Source organism: Macrosteles quadrilineatus, unplaced genomic scaffold (genome assembly GCF_028750875.1).
Source record: "Macrosteles quadrilineatus isolate MER2022 unplaced genomic scaffold, UCM_ALF_1.0 Scaffold_2__2_contigs__length_208266976, whole genome shotgun sequence".
Taxonomy (NCBI): Eukaryota; Metazoa; Arthropoda; class Insecta; order Hemiptera; family Cicadellidae; genus Macrosteles; species Macrosteles quadrilineatus.
Genome location: NW_026542595.1, coordinates 179,415,418 through 179,438,580, shown reverse-complemented (window position 1 = coordinate 179,438,580; position 23,163 = coordinate 179,415,418). Strand labels below are relative to the sequence as shown.

At 35.0% G+C, this 23,163-nt stretch overlaps 1 protein-coding gene across 1 annotated transcript; it reads left to right on the top strand.

The window, feature by feature from the left end:
- Window positions 1-854: 854 nt before the first annotated feature.
- Window positions 855-22,905, top strand: LOC128985174 (kelch domain-containing protein 2-like). Its single transcript, XM_054404556.1, has 7 exons — window positions 855-1,089; window positions 2,328-2,419; window positions 10,920-11,008; window positions 14,867-15,008; window positions 20,467-20,601; window positions 21,973-22,054; window positions 22,816-22,905. Exons 1-7 carry the CDS (start codon window positions 994-996, stop codon window positions 22,903-22,905), a joined length of 726 nt encoding a protein of 241 aa, XP_054260531.1. The 5' UTR covers window positions 855-993.
- Window positions 22,906-23,163: the final 258 nt, after the last annotated feature.

Sequence of the window (23,163 nt, the reverse complement as noted above, 5' to 3'; positions counted from 1 at the left end):
GTATCAAATTTGACAATTCTGGGTCGTATTTTGTTTTAAGGTAAATATAAGTTTTTAATTCGTCAAATGAGAGGTATTTTTGTTGAAAAATAAATTGGTATTGAAACAAATGTTAGTTTTAGTCAATGGTTTTAGGCCCTACTTCTTTCTCACTATTTCTCCAAGTGCAAGACTGCGCTGCACAGTGCACTGCACATGTTGATTGGAATGATAACATGTGGTTTTATAAGGTCGTTGATCCCTGATTCCCCTGCTACCTACTCCTTTCTATTTCAACCCGAAGAGGGGTGATGTTAGTGGGTGTTGGGAGGGGAACGAAATGCATGCGACACGAGACTACATCCTGATAGGCTCAGTCCAAAGAGAACAGAAATAAACAATCGGTTATGGTTATATGACAGAGTTAGAATACAACTGAAGTTAGCACCGGTACTACTATTATTGATGATGTTTGCATGAAGTCATCCTAAGAGCATCGCTTCGCTTCTCTCAATGATAAAAATAAATAATTTAATTGAATTAAGAATGTTACTTACTGCGTGTGCGTGCCTCCTGATTAAACAACCCTATTTATTAATACCTTATAATGTATAATGCATATAATAACTGTGGGTTTAACAAAGTAATATAGCCATTACATATAAACAAACCACTTAGCGAATTTGTCATAATCAACGCTCAAGAGCGGCACAATTGATCCAATCGAGTAATGTTGAAACAGGTCTGAGTCGTCAGGGTTTAAGCTCGAGTAAATCGAAGTGCAATCTCCGAGGAGAGGAGAGGAGCCTAGCTGCTCACTGCTCAGCTTGTTTAGCATCGTCTGCCAGTGTTTATAAATGCAACGCAGACGGACTTTAGAAATTAATTTTATGGAAGTTTTTAGTGGTAATACGAACTTCAGGTTTCAGGGAACGTGGTGCTATAGCTTGATCTTTAAATACTTATCTTTAAATTTAGGTTGTATTAAATTAAATAACAATTTTTAAATTTATTATGAGTGTAATAACGTTAAACGATAGAATTCACAGAAGAAGTGGCCATGTTGCTGTCCCTTACAAAAACTGTATGCTCGTTTGGGGTGGATACATGGTAAGCAATCCTAAAATTTCTTACGTACATAAAATAAAAATAGTTTTAACATTTCGTGATTTGGTGTTAACATTGGTCAAACCAATTAAAATACTATGTAAGTATTTTACCATAAAATCCTATGATTGTAAGACATTTTTATAGGCCTAACAACTAATTAACTTAGGTACTTACAATTTAGCTTAACTTGAATTAAAATGACCTAGTTTATTGTAGGTTTTTATAATTTCCATTTTTTGGGGTTTAACTTAGGCCGTGTAGGCCTTCAGTTCTGCAGAGAACCTGCAATATTATGAGATGAATAACAATAAATATCGATGATTATTTGGTTCGGTATTTCTGCAGAGAACCTGCAATATATTATTGGATAAATAACAATAAATTAATATTGATGTTTAATTTGGTTCGATATTAATATCATAAATTGTATACCATATATAACTTATGATTAAATAAAAACAATAACAAAACATTATCAAAACTTTTTTTTATTTATTATTTATTTGTCCCTTAGTTTTTTCTTAGATGAGCCTATTTAAGAATAAACTGAAGAAACCAGGAATTTTTGAATTCTAAGTTATGTGGTTAATAAGTAGGTATATCAACATTATTAAAAATTGAAAACAATTTTTGGTTAGGCTTTGAAATATTGTTCGTTTTATTCGAATAAAAACGCAAACAAATCATAAATTAATTCTGTGTTTACATTGGAAAAAAATAAACAATATTTTGTAATGGATACCGGTATATTGAATTGGATAAACATCGATAGCCTATGTATTGTTAGGTATTCATCCGATAATATATCGCAGGTTCTCTGCGGAACTGTACCCAGGCCGGGGAACTGGCCTGAATAGGTATAATTTAGTTAGTCTGATCAATACAGTTTCAATTTTGTTTGTCGTTTTGCAATGCTTACCCTATAATTAACTTAGTGGTGTATCATACCTTTTACTGCTTGAGTTTTGAAACTTGGGAAATCGATTAGGCCTATGAGCTTAACTGACGGTTTTAAATTATTTACTTTTGATTTTTGGTATAATATTTTGAACTTTTTAGGGTATTACCAATTTATTATCTACCGACATAATTTACATTTTAAGTTTAACACCTGAATTCATTATTGAAATGTTTTTCAATGGAAGTCTAATGTGTGTGCTATAGGCTGCAATTTTGATTGCCCTTATGTAAATCATCTACTTATCTTACATGAAGTTTCTGACTGTTCAACATTTTAGGAGCAAATGCTTGATGCTGATATAGAAATCGCCTACAGCACCTACCATCCCACCGATGAGTTATGGGTGTACAACTGCCTTACAGAAGTATGGTGAGTAATTTAAATCCATTATTATAATTCCCAGTGATTAGGCTTTAAGCCAGGATGTCTTGATTCAGAGACATGGCTTTGCCCCACAAGAGAATTTTGAGTAACTTACAGCCTTTTTAACATCTAATGCTGTGCGTCTAAATCTAGTGGGAGCTCAATTGTTATGAAAAATATTACCATATTTGAACGGAACACACAAATTACAGCCTAGTGGGCCTGCAAGTGACCCAGTGACTTACAGTTATTGAATAAAAAATTGCATTGTTGATGAGACCAAATCCAGTAGTTTTACTGAACATTCACACAAATGTAGCCCAATCATAAGTTTGGACTGAGGTGTAAGAAGGATAGAACTGTTTGTTCTTAAGTGTAGCTTTGTCACACTCCACATAAAATGAATACTTAATGTCCTGTACCAGTCGTGTAGAGGGTAAAAACTTGAAAACAGAACAATTGCTTCCCCTATATCTGAGAAAATTAATACTCACCAATAGTAATTAAGCCTATTTTTTTCTAATGTTTAGCCTTTGTAGTTCATAAAACTGATCTTACTTCTCTAAAACTAGTAGTACGCTTATTCTGCGCGTAACGGGATGAGTGAACATGAGCGCAATAATGAAAGAGTCCACTCACACCTAGCCTACTTACCGGTGTCACTGGTGAACACAATAATGTTATTTGTATGGACAAATCAACCAAATTTCAGTCAACAACAATCCTAACTTCTCGTCCATTAATTAACCAAAGTCATTGGTAATATATAATGGATTTCCAACAGTTATCGATAGGAGGTAAATCCATCGTTCCTGTACAAAACGTCTTTTGATTAAATGAAGCATATTTCCATATTTGTTATGAGGCCTATCATAAACAAAACTAAGCCAAACTGACCTAATCTAACTTAAATTAATTGCCAAAGCACAGTGTAAGGAATCTCAAAAAAATATCGTATGGCTTACAATGATGATTTATAACAACGATAGCACTATTATATCATCTAAAAATGATAAAAAATCCAATATATGTTTATCTAACTAATGAATATAAATGCCATAAACTGTTCCCACACTCCGCACTGCTTGAATTTACCACTTCCATCGCCACTACCTACGTCGTGGACCTGTTTCCCTCCCTTCCCCCAGCATTTTAGTATTGAATGTAGATCTAACTACCACAAACTCATTTACCAAATCCTTCCCCACTTCCTACGACGTGGACCTGTTTTCCTCCCTTCCCATAGCCCTTTGGTATTGCAGGTGCATTTATCTAACTGCCACCAACGGTTCCCACACTCCGCACTGCTCGCCTTGACTACTACCTTCACCACTTACTACGTCATGGACCTGTTTCCCACCCTTTCCATAGCATTTTAGTATTGCAACTGTTTCATTGCAGATACATAAATCTAACTGTCACCAAATTGTTCACACACTCCGTACTTCTCGCCTAGACTACTTCCTTTATCACTTCGTACGTCGTTGAGATGTTTCCCTCCCTTCCCATAGCATTTTAGTATTGCAGGTACATTAATCTAACTGCCAAAAAGGGTTCCCACACTCCGGACTACTAGCCTTGGCTACTTCCTTCACCACTTCCTACGTCGGGGACCTGTTTCCCTCCCTTCCCATAGCATTTTAGAATTGCAGTTACATTAATCTTACTGTCACAAAGGGTTCCCACACTCCAGACTGCTAGCCTTGACTACTTCTTTCACAACTTCCTACGTCGTGGACCTGATTCCCTCCCTTCCCATAGAATGTTATTATTGCAGATACATTAATCTAACTGTCACAAAGGGTTCCCACAATCTGGACTGCTAGCCTTGGCTACTTCCTTCACCACTTCCTACGTCGGGGACCTGTTTCCCTCTCTTCTCATAGCATTTTATTATTGCAGATGCATTAATCTAACTGTCACAAAGGGTTCCCACACTCCGGACTCCTCCCTTCACTACTTCCTACGTCGTGGACCTGTTCCCCTCTCTTCTCATAGCATTTTAGAATAGCAGTTACATTAATCTTACTGTCACAAAGGGTTTCCACACTCCGGACTGCTAGCCTTGACTACTTCTTTCACCACTTCCTACGTCGTGGACCTGATTCCCTCCCTTCCCATACAATGTTATTATTGCAGATACATTAATCTAACTGTCACAAAGGGTTCCCACACTCCGGACTGCTCGCCTCGACTACTTCCTTCACCGTTTCCTACGTCGAGGACCTGTTTCCCTCCCTTCCTATAGCATTTTATAATGGCAGATACATTAATCTAACTGCCACAACTGCCCACACTCCGGACTGCTGGCCTTGACTACATCCTTCACCACTTCCTACGTCGTGGACCTGTTTCCCTCCCTTCCCATAGCATTTTTAAAATTGCAGATACATTATTCTAATTGTCACAAAGGCTTCTCACACTCCGGACTGCTCGCATTGACTACTTCCTTCACTACTTCCTACATCGTAGACCTTCCCTATAGTTCCATAGCATTTAAGTATTACAGATACATTAATTTAACAGTCATAAAGGGTTTCCGTACTCCTTTCTTTTCACTGCTCACCTTTCCGCTTCCTTTACCACTCTCTACGTCGTGGACCAGCCCCCCCCCCCCCTCCTTCGCATAGCATTTTAGTATAAAAATATACCAACATCTTTGAATATTTAATATTCAATGCCAATATTAAATTGAATAATGTAAAAAGCAGCTTTGTTCTAAATACATACATATATACTTTTAATTTAAAGGTGAATTTTAATACTGAACATAAACGGTATATAACTGCCGACTAATATTGTTAATTTCAATTTATGATTCTGAAAGTTTTGAAATTTAATTAACTTAAATAACATTATTCTGAAAGCGGTGAAATTATCATTATATTATATATTATATTATTATATATTCATAGACGCCAATCTGTTTACTCCATGAATGAAAGAGCTTAGGGTAAAAATCGTTCTCTCTGTCTTAAGTAGACAACAAAATTGTTCGTCGCAAAACGTAAACAAATAAAAAGAAGAAGAAGGTAGCTCCTAATGTTATTCTTATGGGACAAATTTAAAAATGTTTTTTAAGTATTTTATAATTACTACTGAGCGGAATCGTCTAGAATTTTAATGGTGTCTTCCCACTGGTGTCATAATTATTTGTGCAAAATTTGAACGCTATAAGTGCGACGGTTCTTGAGTTTTTGGTGCGAACACACAGACTCACTCACAGACAAGCGGACAACTTTTCTCCGACTCCGCTATACACGATACATAGATTCGTTCACTTCGTTCTCACTCATCTATTAATTCATAACATTTATTATTGCTAGAAGAGAAATTCGACCTCTGGTTTTTGTGTAATCTGGGTCACACAAACAATCCTAAGTTTTGAAAAGGATATCTACAATGAATTATGCAAATTAAGATTCCAATAGCTTTTTAGATACCCAATAATACCAAAGTGTGAGAAATGTGGTTGCTATAAATATACAAGATGTAAAAAAAAAAAAAATTGCGGTAATGATTTCAAGATCCTTCTATATTCTTTATCTAACTCACAATACAAATTATAGGCTGCAATATTTTTTCTTTAAACAATATACTGAAAAGTATAATTTTTAATTAAAAATTACCATTAAATAAATAAATAAATAAATAAATAAAAATGCCTTTATTTATTAAGCGTTTCTCAGTACAAATACTGCTTCTCAGAACAACTTTCGTCAAAAACAATATAAAACTAACAACAAATAAATAGAGCAATAACAAAACAGAAACAAGACAATATGAGTAACAATAATTAACCATCAGTGCACAATTCTTTGATCTTAACTCTAAATGATGATAAAGAATACTTTTTGAGGCCAGAGGGGAGGTCGTTGTACAGTTTTGGACCGAAGTACGAGAAGCTTCGTCTCCCAAACTCAAGCCTCACTCTTGGAAAGTGAAGCTGGAGACCACCATGGCGGGTACTGCGCTGAGAGACCTCCTCCCGGAAAGAGAGCCTCTCAAGAAGGTACTGTGGCTCCTGTAAGACAAGAGCCTTGTGCACCATGCAGCACGTCATGATCCTGCAAACAGTGTCTACTGTTGTCATCCCCGCTACAGCTCTATAGGGAGAGACATGTTCAAATTTTTTGAGGCAAAATATGAAGCGAATAGCTGAATTTTGCAGTTTCTGCATTCGGGTCATGTCTACTCCAGAGATGCTGTTTCCATAAGCAGGGAGACAATATGTAAACACCGACAGGACTAGTGACTGCATGAGGCGCAGCTTCGCAGATTCTGGCAGCAGACTTCTAAACCTGTACAGCCCTCTCAGCCTTCCTAACGCGCGCTGCGAAGCATGTGTGACATGGTCAGAGAGGGTGAGGCTGCTATCAAGCACAACGCCAAGAGTCTTTGACTTGTCACACAAAGTCAAAGATTCCCCGTTGAGCACAACACTCACTCCTCTCTCGCTGAGGGACTGCACCAAGTCTTGTGGCGCCGTATGCATCACAGTACACTTGCCAGTATTGAGTTTCAACCCATTTGCTTCTGACCACAAAAGGATTTTTCTCAGATCAGAGTTAATGAGATCGAGTGAAGCTCTAATCTGGGATGGCTCATAAGACAAGTGCAGCTGTGAGTCATCGGCATACAAATGAACTGTACAATGTTGCACACAGCTAGGAAGGTCTGCCGTGTACAAATTGAACAGAACAGGCCCAAGACAGCTGCCTTGGGGAATTCCTTGGGTTTTGACAAGCGGGGTTGATGTTTCACTCTCTAACTGCGTCACTTGCAGCCTGGAGTCTAAGTATGACCTTATCCATTTCAAAATATTTTCGTCAAAGCCATAATATTTCATTTTGGCCAATAGCATCTCATGGTTCATTGAATCAAATGCCTTTGAATAGTCCAGCATAACTAGAGAACTATATTTACCCTTGTCTTTGGCGTCAATCATATCACTAAATAAGTTCGTCAGGGCTGTACACGTGCTATGGTTAGGTCTAAATCCAGACTGAAGTTTGGGTAATATATTTTGTGTGTTTATGTAGCTGACTATTTGGCGAATAGCTATCTTCTCTAATATCTTTGACATAGCTGGTAATATTGAGATTGGCCTTAGGTCTTCGACTTTTCTTGGGGCTGTAAGTTTGGGTAATGGTCGGATAATACTAATTTTCCAGGACTTAGGAAATTGTCCCTTGTCTAGTGATAGATTTATCAGATGGGTAATTGATTTTATCGCATACGGACTGACAGTTTTAATCATTTCAATTGAAATTTCATCGCTACCCACTGCTTTAGATTTGATCTCAGTCATTACATTCATAACCTCTTTTTCACTGACATATTGAAAATTGAAGGTATTTATAATGCCATCTCGTTTATTATCCATAAAATATTCCCAAAGCTGTTTATCAATATCGGTCTCAGCTCCCATGTTTACAAAATATTCGTTAATCCCATTAGCTTGCAGATCATGTGGAATGCTTGAGTTACTCTTAGAGCCAATTATATCATTCCTTTTGAGGCACGTCCAAAATTCTTTTGGGTCTTTTGAGGACGATAGTTTATCAGAAAAATATGTCTTTTTCGCACTCCAGATCATATTATTTAACCTATTTCTAACGCCCTTATACCTTTCCCAATTCTCATCACATCTATCTTTCCAATAACGATTTCGCAGTCTATTTTTCTCTTTTGTCAACCGTTTAATATTTTCATTACGCCAAGGAGCCTTCCTCTTTGTAATTTTTTTGCACACTATTGGTGCATTGTCATCAAATATCTTTCTAATATTAGACGTAATCAATGTTTCCACAATATCTATTTCCTGTTCGTTCCTGTTAAAGTTAGCAGTTTTATTTATATGCCAACAAACACACCTTGTGACCCACCATTTCAAGAGTGACCCAAATTACAAGTAATGTAGGTCACCTGACTGACATTACAGGGTAATGCACGTAAGGCGACTGACATTACACAGTGACTCAAACGCAAAAATGGGGAACTTCTATGTATTAAACAAAATTGTGTTATCCTTTATTATAAAAGTGTCCCCTTTTCGTTATTATCGTCTGCTAATAACACTAGGCGAGGTTCATAATTTTTTCGCAAATCTAGGAGCCAAATTCTTGCCGCCCACATTGTTGTACAATCCCGCCCATCATCAGAATAGGTCAAGTAAAGAAAGTAAACAGGAATAATTTTCAATCATATTGTGGGTTATCAAAAAATAATTCTCTACATTGAAAACTCATAAGAGAAGTAATTTGGGTCACACAATTCACCAAAAGTAATGTAGGTCACACATCAGATCCTCAGATTTTGTGACCCAAATTACAGTGACCGACATTAGCATTTTCACTCTCGTCATTTACTAAAATGGAACATAGAGGCCATGGTCCCCTTTGCTGGCCACAAGTTTGGTTAAGTATGCGTCTGTCTTATATTTTCTTAGTTTTAAATAAGTTATTTGCCTTATTGTAACATTTATTACCAGTACCGACCATTACATAAAAACTCTTACAAAACAGATTTTAAATAAAGACTTTCCGAATAAACTGGAAAGCCTGGCATAACATCACGCCTAACCTACTTCACCCACAGTCAACAACGAACTGAGAGAGGGCGAAATATTGATCCGCCCGTAGTCGATAGGGTTGAAAGACCTGACGAGAACTGGTTCCGACCCTCGAACCCAGCATTACATTCACGGCCAGGGACGCGACTTTTAACGATCGTTATTGCCAGTATAATTTCATTAAAAAGCCTGTTTGGTAATTTTTGTCAATATTTTAACATTATAAATTAATTCAAACCAAATATTTAATTGCCTTAATATCACTGAAAATATAAGCTTATGTATCCAACTTCTAACCTAGGGGACAGGGTTTTTCACTAAATATACCCATTTTGGAACTTTTCAAACACACTTTTCTTTACTACATGGTATTAAAATCTAGAAACATAAACATATTTATTCGAAGGAAGGTATCTATATATTAATTTGAAACTGGTTTTCTTTGTGACAGATAATTTAAAAGAACGGCTGGGCGTAGAAACCCGGTAGAGGTGTCTCAAGAAAGGGCTTGGTCTGTAGATGAGCCATCAAAAGAGAAACGTGGTAAAATCCCTTGGGGCTCTGCCCCAGTGGCCTTTAAATTCCCATCTCATGTTATTCTTATGGGGTAAAAACGGGTTTTTGTCACAGCTAATTTCAGAGAACGGCTGGGTGTAGAAACTCGGTAGAGGTGTCTCAAGAAAGGTCTTGGTCTGTAGATGAGCCATCAAAAGAGAAACGAGGTAAATTCCCTTGGGGCTCTGCCCCAGAGGCCTTTAAAGTCTCCTCAGCAGATTTGTTTACATTATGACTATACACTACTTTTTAATGAAACAGCTGTTAATATTTAAATTGTGATTTACTGAATTTGTCAAAACAAAGTATTTACAAAGGTTTTTTCCTGATTTTAAAATTGATTTTCTTCTGCATCGTGTCATGTTTTGCAATATAATGTCGTAATGTTATAATGTGCAATCCGAATCAGTGGAAAATCCTAATATCACAGTAACTCTTAAAATTATTTCTTATTGAGTTAACTTATGTCTATTGTTATTGTTGGTCTTTTTTACCACTTCTTGGAGATTGTACGTAGGCGTGTTGCACGTAGATGATATTCTTTGGCATATTGCATCTGTAGACGATACTTGGTTTGGTGTAATTATTACAATGGAAAAAATCGAGAAATCCTGGACAATTTGATATAGGTCTAAAAAAACTGAATTAGAAGAAATAGAAATAATGCTTTTTTTCTTCATTTATAACTTTATTATAGAGAACCTAATGCGGCTATGAGTGGGAAACCTTTGTAGATAACTCTAAAAAACAAGATCAGCTTTTGTAAAAAGATAAGATATTTACAAACAATTTTGATTATATCTAACTGTTGTGTACATCGTAAGTATGTCCATAATCTTTGAGTCGACTTTTATAAAGTCATCGGAAATTATGACCGTTATTCGTTTTAAAATAACGCCTGTAATGCTTCGCAATTGCTCGAATTCGAGCAACAGGTACACTAGTAATAAATTATTTTAAAACTATTTGGAGCAGGAATAGATAGCAGAAGAGGTATAAATAGCTGGGGACAGCAATTGTCCTGTTTTCAAGTTTTTACCCTAGATAGACCTTCGTGAAGGGGGTATGGAAACTAGTTTTGCACAGAAAGTTTTCAGGATCAAAAAGTATATCTTCATACGATCAATAATTGTCACCAAACACTTTTATAAGGACTTTTTAAGGAAATTAGAGATATCAGTCAATGATTTTTGTGTTAGGCCTATACTATATCCAACATGAATTGGATCATAATCACTAGTTATTGTGAACAATTACTTTCAGTGAACTACAAGTGTCACTTATAGACATAATTATAACTTTTTTTTATCTTTCACTCGTGAATATAAATGTCTGATGAAAATAAATGTATTTTCAAAAATTGGGTTTTTGTTACAGGTGTCGCGTTCTTACATCAGGTGATATTCCTCCAAAAGTCTCCGGTTGCTGTGCCCTTTTACATGGAGACGATCTCTACACATTTGGAGGTAAAATTTTTATTGCAGATACATTTGGATGAAACAAAATCAGTAAAAAAATTATTTCTTTAAATTTGATTCATATATGTAGGGTAAATGTTTAGAAAGTCTTCTGTGGGATTATCTCTGAAATTACGATACAATAAAATGCCATGGAGTTTTGGAGTTTTTTGTATTTTCTTTACTTGAGGCATGTCAAATTTTTTTTTTGAAAGGAATGGTGGTACAAACTCTATAATGTTACCGTAGCCTGAGACAAAGAAAGTATAAATTGGGATCAGAATAGTTGATTTTTAATGCTGATTTCCCCATAACATAAAGTAAAAATTATGTTTTCTCGGAAATTGGTCTAAACTATTTTGATATAAATTTTGTACTGTACCTATATTATAATCCTTTCAATTCTGAAAAATATGGTATGACTCCTATTTCTGTATAAATTACAGTTCTAAAGTTATTGTAACTAATGTTTTTTTCCTCACAAAAAACTATGAAATAACGGAAAATCAGATTTTCAAAAAAGCCTTTTTGATTGAAATTAGTTTGTTATTGCCCTTATAATCTATATAAATAAAATTCCTTTAAATAAAATAGTACAAGCTCTAATTGCTGTAAAAATTACAGTTGGTTCAAAAGTTATTGCAGCTTTTGTGATGTTCCCTATAAAATATCATAGTTACTCCCATTGCTTACCCATGAAACAGGTTGTCGACAAGCTAATAAGAGAAAGTATTTGTCAGATTGCTGATACCGTTTATTTTTCATTCATCATAATCATATGACTTTAAGTTTTTCCAGCAACTACATGTCAATGAGTAAAATAGCTATTTACCTTACAAGTGTAGTTAGAGCGTTTTTACATCACGGAGGTGAATGTTGTGCAACGAGCGGAAGCGAGTTGCATAATTCACTTAAGTGATGTAAACACGCTCTTGCGTAACGTGTAACGTGCAAGATTTTGCCTGACCCGACAATATACAGGGGGTTACGTACAATATTTTTCATTATCCATTTCACTCATTTTCTAACAGTAACGTTCTTTTACAAACAAAAGCTAGGTTAGGAAAATTCTTTAAAGCATAACAATAAAATTCAAGCACAAAGCTGATTTATAGAGTTGATTGTTGTTGCCTCCATAGAGGTATACTTTTTTAAGTTGAGCACTCAATGTTATTTAAATGGGTTTCATTACCTCACTCATGAAGTACCTAAAGAAGTTGTTTACATCATGCTTGGGATAGGGAAGTTTAACATGGCGGGTTGGGTAAATATATTTAAACCATCAAAACCAGTTGCATAGAGTAATCCATCCAAGGGTGGTATGTAAAAATCGAATTACAAAACATTTCTGTAGTCCTACATTTCAATACTGAAAATCCTAACACTTAGCTATGAAGCATTCTGTTTACAGAGTTTTCAAGTATGTGACGTGCTTTGCTATCTATCACACACTCTGGTATGTGCCACTTCTGTAGCTGTAAAAAAAACATACTTCATCTGATATACAGATTAGCTTGAGTAAAACTACTTCCATTTATTTATTTTGCCTTAGTGTAACTTTTGTTATGATAGAAGTCAATGAAAATATTTGAATCTTCAATATATAAAACCATTTAATAGTCAAATATAAAACATAGGTACATTTTGCCATTGATTAAGGATTATTTCAAATAAAAATCCAGTAGATTTAAAGTAGATTTTACATTTTTAAGATGTTTAAGTTTATATCATCTGACTTTTTAAATCATACAATGTATAAAGAAAATGCATCATACCAAATTCATTATATTGTAGTATTTCAACTTGAAATGAAGAATACAAAGTGACTTAAATAGGTCGAGGTTGATTAAACTAAAAGGACAATCTCGTAGTAATAGCTCAATGTAGTTGTGCCAAATGGTGGACTACAGCCAAGAAAAGCGTTGACAACGCAACTTGTTTGTTTGTTGGACACACTCCATTTTAAACTACTTCAACTACTTTAAAACTATATTTTCCTTATCCCAATTTTTATATCACTGGATTGTTTTTACGAATGACATAAAATTTTCAAATATAATTTGAAGGAAGAAATGATTAAAAAGCTTTCTAGACAAGCCATCATTGTAAGTCATGACCAGTTGGCTTTAAAGCAGATTTTTTGGACAGTTCAGAACTATTGACAATTAATTGACATCTTAGTGTGTGGTACAATTTTAATGGTTTTATATCCAACTTTTGGCCGTTAGTTTACCAGCCGTAAGTTTTGATATTTGTATCATCTGTATGGAAAAACATAGAATAGTTCACCCCCTCCCCCTTCAAATAAATGGCTATATTTTAGTCAAAATTTGAAATTTTGTTTATTTCATAGTCGCAAGTGCAATTACGGTAGGATAACCGTAAAGGATTCTTTGTGTATAAAATTGTTCTTGAGTTTTGATAACCGGGAAATAGACCTTGAATCAGTGTTGTATATTGCTGGGAAACTTACATTTTTTAAATGAGCGTTTTCAGTCGAGACTCTGCACACGACCGACGCGCGTCTACTTGTCCATAGTAAAAATAAAAGTAGGCCTACCGTGTATTTATGTTTTATTCGTCATGTATATAAGTGAACAGTTCGTGTATGTGTTTCAAAAACTCCAAGACGCACCTAATGATTTAATTTCGCCGAAATTCATCTCCTGTAATAGGATACATTAGGATCGACCGGCGGACACAGGTAATTTAGCCTTTTATTGATTGTCATACCGATCCGGAACAACAACAAACGACATAAAATGAAGTTATGTAGGAATAAATAGTTTGGCCAGCATATCTGAAAATATGCAAACCAACTGCTGTTCTTTATATAAGAAGGTTTCAACTGATTACTATAAGATCCCCGTGCGTAGAACGGGTACACAGCTAGTTGAAATAAAAAATTTGACAAATATTATTTACTGATATTTCTTGAGAAAATCTGAGATCAAAACTGTACTTGACCTAGAATGTGAAATGCTTAAACCATTAAGGAAGTGAGACCTACTTTGTTATCAACACGTAAACATCTAAACACTACTTGTGTAACAAACATGTTTGTATATTTACGTAAACATGTGTTTTTCAAAGTACGTAGACTCAGTTGAGAAAGGATTTATAGTTTATAGCCTGCTGCTATCTTGTAAATGACAGTTTATCTCTGTAAGAGTGTGCAATATGTAGTAAAATGATACCCGATTAAGAAATGACTCAATCGAGAGGAACACACCCACATTTGTGGAAACTGATTTCATTTTTTATTGAATCTTACTTATCTAATAGGCCTACATTTTGAGAGCGGCAATGACTGTTTTTGCTCATTATACACAGAAGATTTTTCTACCACCAAAATTAACTTACTATAACATACAGGTTAACTTTTTGTTTGTATATAAAATGTCATTTAGGTTATGTTTGCTTTTTTAATGCTAAGTTATTTACTTACCCGATGCTAGTGTTTTATAGAAATGCCAACAGCGAAATCAGCTGATTTAGCGAGCGGGAATAAAATTGGAAATTATCTATTTTGCACACTGTTTACAGGTGTGGAAATGTGATCATTTCCATGCAGTGGTAGGAAAGTTGTCATTAGCTGTATGGGCTATTAATTAACAGCTGTGTCTAAGGAATATGTCGGCCTTAGTCACTAACAAGACTACAAGATCGCTCCACTCATCCTACACTCATCTCCATTCATACTTGGCTTAAAATACCTACTTTGTCTGGTCGCCATTTCATTGAAAAGTAGAAAGTAGAATTTCCTGTTCTGTACAAACATTAGGAGATTTAACAAAGGATTACTGAAATAAGGGACGAACAAGTTGATTATTGAGTGCCGATTGCATTATTATTTATTGTTTGCAGGTTATCAACACAAGTCAGAAACTGGCACGACCAACCACCTTTACAGACTTAATCTCAAGACGATGGTGTGGACGAGACTCATGCCTAAGGGTGATTTGCCCGTCTGTTGTGATAAGATGGCTGGATGGGTCTACCAGGATAAGTGAGTATATGAATCAACAATGTGAACCAATCACACGTTCACCTTCACAAACAATGGGCGCGTTCTGGGAACATGTACCGGTGCACCGGTGCAGACTAACCGGTGACTTATTCACCGGTACCGCCCCGGGGCAAGAGTCTTATCCCAGAACGGTTATTCACCGGTTTAATGTACACATTGGATTATAATTTACACATTCACCTACTATTTACTTTATAATATTTAAACCAAACAAACTTATTGTTCTCACAGAATAAATTATTTGAAAATTATTCACTTAATACGTAATATAACACCCTCATAGAATAAATTATTCACTCATTACGCAACATAACCTATAAAACTGATGAACTATTAAATTATTCGATGGACCCGCCATCTTTCCGTAGCTACATTCTGTTGTCGTTGTCCATGAAACTGACCAATCAGAGGCCGCCGGTGTATTATGCAACGTACAATTTCTCCGGTGCATAAATCTTGCACCGGTGGAGGAAAAAGTGGAAATAGCTGTCTGCTAGGTTAACTCACCGGTCTCCCAGAACGACACATTTTTTGCACCTGTGCACCGGTACATGTTCCCAGAACGCGCTCAATGTCTGGAGGTGGTGTTGACCTTGACTGTTGATAAATGTACCCATTCCGATGTTATCTATATTATCTATACTTATTTAATACGCAAGCAGGATTTTTGTGACAATTACTCCTCCGAAACTACTAAAACGATTGACATGATTTTGGTCTCATTGGAAAGAGCGTAACGTGAAGTTGTGCAGGAAACTTTCTTTTTAGGGAAATAATTAGAGAATGAGGCCCTGGGGCCCTTTAAAGTTTCGTATTTCTCCATAAGGATAACATGGGGAGATAATTTTTTTTTCAAGAAACATATGTTTATTGCTTGAAAATAGTCAAAGTCTACTACATAATTATTGCTGTGTATTATGACTGTTAATGTATACTACATTTCAATCAAGGATTGTGTACCTTAAAGTTTACTCATAATGGATCTTACAACTTTATTTTAATGCTGGGAATAGTAAAATTTAGTTGAGAATAAGTTACCATGATTAAGAAAACTTTACGGTACTATAATAATTTATGGATTTTAAATCACAAATCTTTGACATTATTAATTCATTTGAAACTAAACAGCTGATCGACAAATCAAACAAATCATCTACTTCATGTGGATAATGTTGTTACACAAACATAGTTTTTTTTTTACCAATACTGTAACTTGATTCTTTTTTACTTGCGGGTGTATTTTGAGTTTGCAGTTATGAAAGCACCAAGCCAAGTAACTTTTATCTAATGTTATTTATAAACTAACAGTATTAATGAATTACTGCATGAACTTGACAAGTTAGGTGATTAATTGTCTGTATGCCAAGGGCAAGGGAAGAAGAGTGGGTCCTCGAAAACAGGAAGGCGGAGACACCCATCTAGAAAATCCAACTGAGTTTTTAAATATAGATGTCAGTGGATTGCCAAGACACAGATTAGACTAATAAAAGGGGGTAGTGGTTTTATTGATGAGGACTATATAAAAAAGGGTATCATTAATGGCACAAGGCTTCATGTGATCAGAACGGTTAACAACTTTATAGAATGTAAAGTGTCCTAACTGGAACAAGTGAGTGGGGATATATTTTGATTTCGAAGATAAACATTTTGGTTTTTAGTGTTTGTTTTTAAAAGTGTTTTCTTCAAGCAGCATTTTATTACCCTCAAAATATGCTACATAGACCTATTAGTTTGATATGATTTAATGTTTTGTTAAATGTGTTTTAAAAAATCTTTAAAAATTACCCTGTAACATACGTGAACTTGAACCCTGTAAATTAATTTACAATACACGTTATACACATTATTATTATTTATAATACACATATAGCTAGAAAATAGCTGGACTGCTTCCCTTCTAAGACTTTATTATTAGCCTACCGTATTTAATTTTCGACGTCGAGTCAATATATAACACGATGAATTTGTTTTTTTAATTCATATGTTATTTTGCGGGGCATTGATCCGCACAGGTTCACTAGTACTATGTACCTAGTTGCATTAAGTTTTAGAAAAGAAAGCCACCTTAAACCAATGTACTGATGTAAATTGTTGATTTCTGTTGAATGCTCCAACTTTTTCACCAAGTCAAACTGATAAACCACTGATTACAAGATATAGGTGAAACCCGTCGAAATCGACGGTTACTTTCAAGGCTTACGTTAATTCATCTAACTGCGATAAATTGGGTGAAATATACATATTTTGAGCATTTAGCATTGTTTAAAGAGTAATAAGTGTAAAATTAATAATGATATTAATTGTGTTAGTTGCCAAATTTGGTTGTTCATTCAATGATTAAAATATTTCCTATACCTACTGTACGTCATCAGAGTTATTATTAGTATTTTATATGGTATCTCTTCCTTTGGAAGAACCTTTAAATAGTATTAAAATCGTATTGGTGGATCTTTTGTAGTTAAACACTTCCGTGATTTCATCAGTGTAATATGATTTTATTTGAAAAGAAAATATTTTTTGGGAAGACATATTCTAACATCAAAGGGAGGTATATCTGTTACGGTGTAAGTTTCATTTTTCCTTCGTCACGTCGCGTCAGTTCATATCGTACTTCTGTGCCAATGAATGAACCCTCTAGCATAGTTTTGAGAAATTTATTGTGGGCTTACTGTTAAAGCTGGAATTCCTTGACATGGGGGATGTCAGTTAGTTGTATCAGAGTTATCAATAACATAAAGTAATCAATATAATCTTTCTACGGAATGTTAGGTGTAGTGGAATACTTGAATTGAATTTGGCTTTTATCTTGAACTGTTAGGGGCCTCCTCGTTTATAAGGTCGTGAGGCTTCATTGGCAACAAATAATGCAAATGACATAGCAATGGGACATTTCCAAAGAGTAAAAAACTGTAAATTGGCTGTTACGTATATATTGATGTTTACATATTGTTAATCAACGTATCTTATAAAGGATTATGTGATCTAGTTTAAAAGGAATATGACCTTTCTGTCATGACAGTAGCTGCTTAAGTATTATTTTCTCTTTGTACCATATTTTACAGCCAAAATGTGTTATTTTCAATAATGTTATGAACCCAGTGCGCCAAGTCCGTAATATAGGCAGGTGCAAATAATTTGTCAAGATGGGTACCATTTTAGGCAAGGTTTCTATGTTTGGATTTTATTAGACACGATAAGAGCACATATTTCTACATAAATATTTGATATGTGTAGAATAATATGATAAAATGTAGGCAAAAGTGGTGAAAAAGGCAGACACCAACCCGTACAAAAGATATAAGATAGTTCAAAAAGAAATAATTCAAGAATTGCTTTGATGAAAGGATTTTCCACTGATTTCGTAATGGAACGTTATAGGCCTATTGCAAAACATGCCATGATAAAGAAGAAAATCAATTTTAAAATCAGAAAATAACATTGCAAATACTTATTTGGTAGAATTCAATGACCCCCAATAAATATGTGTTGTTTGAAATACAATTTAAAAATGAACAGCTGTTTCATTAAAAAGTATTATTCACATGGCCAAAATGTAAACAACTCTGTGGAGGGATCTTAAAAGGCTTCTGGGGTAGAGTCCTAAAGGATTTTTCTTAGTTTTTCTTTTGATAACTCATCTACAGACCAAGACCTTTCTTTGGACACCTCTATCAAGTTTTTATGCCCAGCCGTTCTCTGAAATTAGTAGGGACAAAGTTTCCAATTAAATATTTAGATTCCCCCATGTTAATCTTATGGGAGAAAATCCAACTTTGATGGCCTGTGGGGCAAAGCCCGAGGATTTTTATTACAGGAATTGAAAAAAAAGGGGGCGTCTTCACAAAAAATACTTTATTTGGACACGTCGTTTGTAAAAATCCGTCCATTATTAACAACGGAGGAGTAGTGTTTCGTAGAAATCGCCTTCACGTATTATATATAAGGATGCCAGGATTGTGTAAGTGAAGGTATGCCAAATTGTACTCTTTTATTGCATCTGGTACATGTCATTGTGTAAGTATAGGAACACAACAATAACATTTCAATTTAACCCATTTACACTGGAGTTTGTGTTTCTGATAGAATAATTATGTGGCTTTGCGTTATAAATAGCATTACTTCGCTAAATACTTGGCAAATGTTTCTTTGAAGGCCCGAAGAAATATTTAAACAGGTTCTTCAGTGTAACCAAATACCCCGTAAAACTCTTCCTTGCATAATCTAAATTTCCTCTAAACTTTTCCTCATCCCCTTCTAAATCATGCGTAAGGTTCGCCATTCAATTTTCTTTTTTTACTAACGGGATGCACCCAAGGTTTCCAATTAGGTATTGAGTACAACAGCACAAAATCTAAATCATCATCACTGGAATATCGTCCTCCCCTTTATAAAAATCATGGCTGCACCGCACTATGTTGTTACACGCCATTTTCACAGGACAAAAGTAGTAAAATCACGACGTGTAGGAGGGAAGGGGTAGTCCGCCTGCTTGTGGACTCCTACAGCCGTGTGCGTTACAAAAAATCCGTCTTGCAGGAGTCTGTTGTCATGAGTCCATCTGTCACTTTGTGCGCCGCCCTTAAGTCTGATTATTTCAGAAAAAAATAAGAGCCTTGAAGTTATTGCACTTTTAAGTCACCTTGAAGTTAAGTGGTGGTATGATCTATTTTTTTTTAGAGTTGCACTTAAGATAGCAAACTGTCACAAGTGAATGAGCCACAATAACAGTTAAATGATAAGCACCGCCTTTCAAATGCTTCTTGAATGATATCATTTTAATTGGTGCTAGAATAATTGATATCATATTTTCTTTGTTTCAAAGTAGCTTCAAAAAGTTTAAAATTTTCCATAACAGTTTAATTAGTTTATATATTTTATTGAATACTGGCATAATCATATTGTGAAATACTATCTGAGTCTTGTATACACATTTTTTTCAGCTAAAGTACATGCAATAAACAAGGATGTGGAGTGGATAGATGTTGTGCAAAATATGACTCAGTATAATTTGTCTATTTTGAGTTTTCTTACTAGTTTAGTTTTCTCTAACAATGAGCGGTTGCACTTATAGTCATTTTCTCATCATGTTTGATAAATATGTTGGTAATTTAAGGTCTAATGTTGATTAGTTTGTCTACAATATTTTGCCTCGGCTTATCTTTTTATGTAAAACCCATGTCACAATCATTACAAGTAGGCCTACATTAATTAAGGTTTTCAAGAAGAACTTTGTTGGCTTAAACCAATAACCTCTCTGCCTACCCTCCAAGTCATCACGAGTAATCGTGTCATTAGAAGTTTTACCTTGGTGGATAAAGTTCTGACCCAACAACCCTGAAGCATTCTATCTAGACCATTTCGTACTTAAGATGTATTTGCAAGCCATTATGTTAACATAATCAAGAGCTAAAGCAAATCAACTTGGTATTTTTTCCAGACTTTACTTCTTTGGTGGGTTCGGCCCTGTGCAGAGGTGTCGTTGTGAGTTTCAGATTGTTTTGGAGCCGACGTCAGAACTCTCACCCTGGCCGACGGGGTGGAACAACCAACTGGCTGTTTATAACGTATTAACGTAAGCTGTAAACCTATATTATTTTATTTTTAGATGGTTTTCTATAATAGGTCTTTGTAAAGGGTTTAATATTTTAATACCAAATGTTGATTTGTAATGCCTACTAAGACCATTCTATACAGGTGTTTCGAATGCTAAAAGAGCGTTGTCCACTGTCATGATTGCTATTTCAAAGTGTCCGTTTCTTATTGAAATAAAATGAAATGAATAAGTGCTTTATTCAACAATAAAGTAATATCTACAATCTACATCCAAAAACATAACACTTTGAAACAATGGTTGATTACAACCGTCTGTTTGGTTGGCACAGTTTTTTGCCTTCTAAAATGAATATGAGTCTAACAACATTTAGCAGAAAAAGAAATGAAGATTTTTCTATACAATAAATATAATAATAATAAATCACAATTAGCGTACTCAATTTACAACAAAACATAATTACAGAATTAAGGATATCAGATAAAAGTAAACGTGTTTCAAGGTTTTTTTTTCATTTACCCAAAATTTGGAAGTTAAACTCAAGTATAAGTTCCCGTCTATATTTCCAAGCTTCCGTAAGGTAGTTTGTAAAGACACGCCAATCCTTCCCGTTCAGATATTGATAATATTCAGCTTCACTCAAAATGTTGCTTCCTAACCAAGACCCCAAGACCTTCTAACTTTACCCAAAATTGGACAGACAGCAATGAAGTGAAAGATAGTTTTATACTCTTCAAGATTACATAATGAGCAAATAAAATTTTGTTAGGTCCAGGGTTTATAATTTAAATTTACCAACTCTGCCCTAGCTTTAATCACCCAAGAAATTAGTTCCACTTCGCTGAAGGCAAGTAGGCTCTTAGTTCAAGGTCAACTCGCAATAGTGGTTTGTGATAAACAGATGTCCTAGCTCGGCTTACACATTCATCCTTCCACTTATTTTAATTGCTTCTGCCAGCGATCCAAACTGTTTCGCCAATGCGCTGACATCCTGAGTTTAAAAATTTATTGCTCCCAGTGTCTGCACCAAAATATATGTTTTTCAATAATCTGATTTGCTAATATTCTAGGCAATCTATTATTAGGCAAAGATAACACTCTAACTATATAATTTATATTTGTTCTTAAAGTATGGAAACAATCTATCAGCACCTGTCTCTATATATAATTAGGAGTATTAGAAGGCAATCTGAACAATATTTTTATAAACAGTTTTTGGACGGACTCGACAATTTCACTATCTATAAAATCGCACACTTGCGCCCCGTAACAAATTATAGCCTTAACTATCGACTCAAAGCAAACAGTTATGGAAGATATTGGCACATTTTTATTAGTCATCAGTTTTCTTATGGCAAAATAATAATTTTATCAATTTTGTATTGTTTACAGAAATAGTTGGGAGTGGCCTAGATGTAGAGGAACTATTCCAGCTCCTAGAGCCGCACACGCAGCCGCCATATCAAAGAATAAGGTTGGTCCACCTTAAGCTTTAAAATAAATGTGATATTATTTTTACGGTACCACTGTCAGGGAGCAATTTTCTGATCATAGCAGTGGCATGAAACAAACTTTATTAGACTTGACTATACATGTATGTGTGTATATTTTGTCTGATTAGTATCTTTTTCTTTAATTGATAGTAAATGAGTTAAATAAATGGATGTCCTTTTCCTGGTTTTGGCATTATGGGCTCTTCACCTCCTCCCATCCCTTCACAGTTGACTCTTCCTACACCTTTATGTAACTATTGTCTTGTCTGTCTCCTGTCCTCTATCACTATCAACTCAATTATCTTAGGAATTATCCCTTCTCACCTGTCCGAAGCATCTTAGGCCCCTTTCATACTATGTGGCGCACGCCACAAATTAGTGCGATGGCAGTGACAGTGTTGGGAGTGTCAGGCTTACCAACATTAGGATTTCTAACACCTTTAAAAGTTATTTGTAGTGATTATGTTTATTTCAAAGTGTATAAAATATTTTATGTCAATATTTTAGTCATTATTATGGTTTAAAAACTCAATAAACTTAATGGTGCAGGTTTGTTTTGGGGACGGTTTCGTTTTGATTATGTTGATAGGACTTGACAACGACAGTCTTTCTTTTTCCATCCTTCCTCTTTAGCTATTCTCAACTACAGTCTCAGTCCTCGGATCTCCTAATTCCTAACCCTAACCTAGAATCTATGTAAAGATAGTATATTTATGATTCATCAATGTGTTTTATGTTACAGGTCTATGTTTTTGGAGGCCGCCTTAGACTGATTAGAAACAATGAACTTCACTGCCTGGACTTGGACACCCTTACATGGAGTGGCAAGTAAGGAATAACAATACATCTTAACTTCCAATGGAATATTTTTTATTTGGTATAAAATATAATTTATATGGTATAACCATATAATTTATTTGATATATGTTTTCCTAAAGCAATTTATAATAGTAAGGACGATTCTCATGTCAAGTGGATTACCCCAGAGGTCACTGATTCGCAAGAAAAACTCATAGATCTGTACTGGCGAACAAGAAATGTAAATAGGCCTAATGTAAATAGTAAATTAGAATACAATAATGCTAAGCGT

Excerpts from the sequence above, each read along its gene's own strand:
- LOC128985174 (XM_054404556.1), top strand. The coding sequence starts at position 994 with ATGAGTGTAATAACGTTAAACGATAGAATTCACAGAAGAAGTGGCCAT. Across the intron at positions 1,090-2,327 it reads TCGTTTGGGGTGGATACATG|GAGCAAATGCTTGATGCTGA; the intron begins GTAAGCAATCCT and ends TCAACATTTTAG. Across the intron at positions 15,009-20,466 it reads GGATGGGTCTACCAGGATAA|ACTTTACTTCTTTGGTGGGT; the intron begins GTGAGTATATGA and ends TATTTTTTCCAG.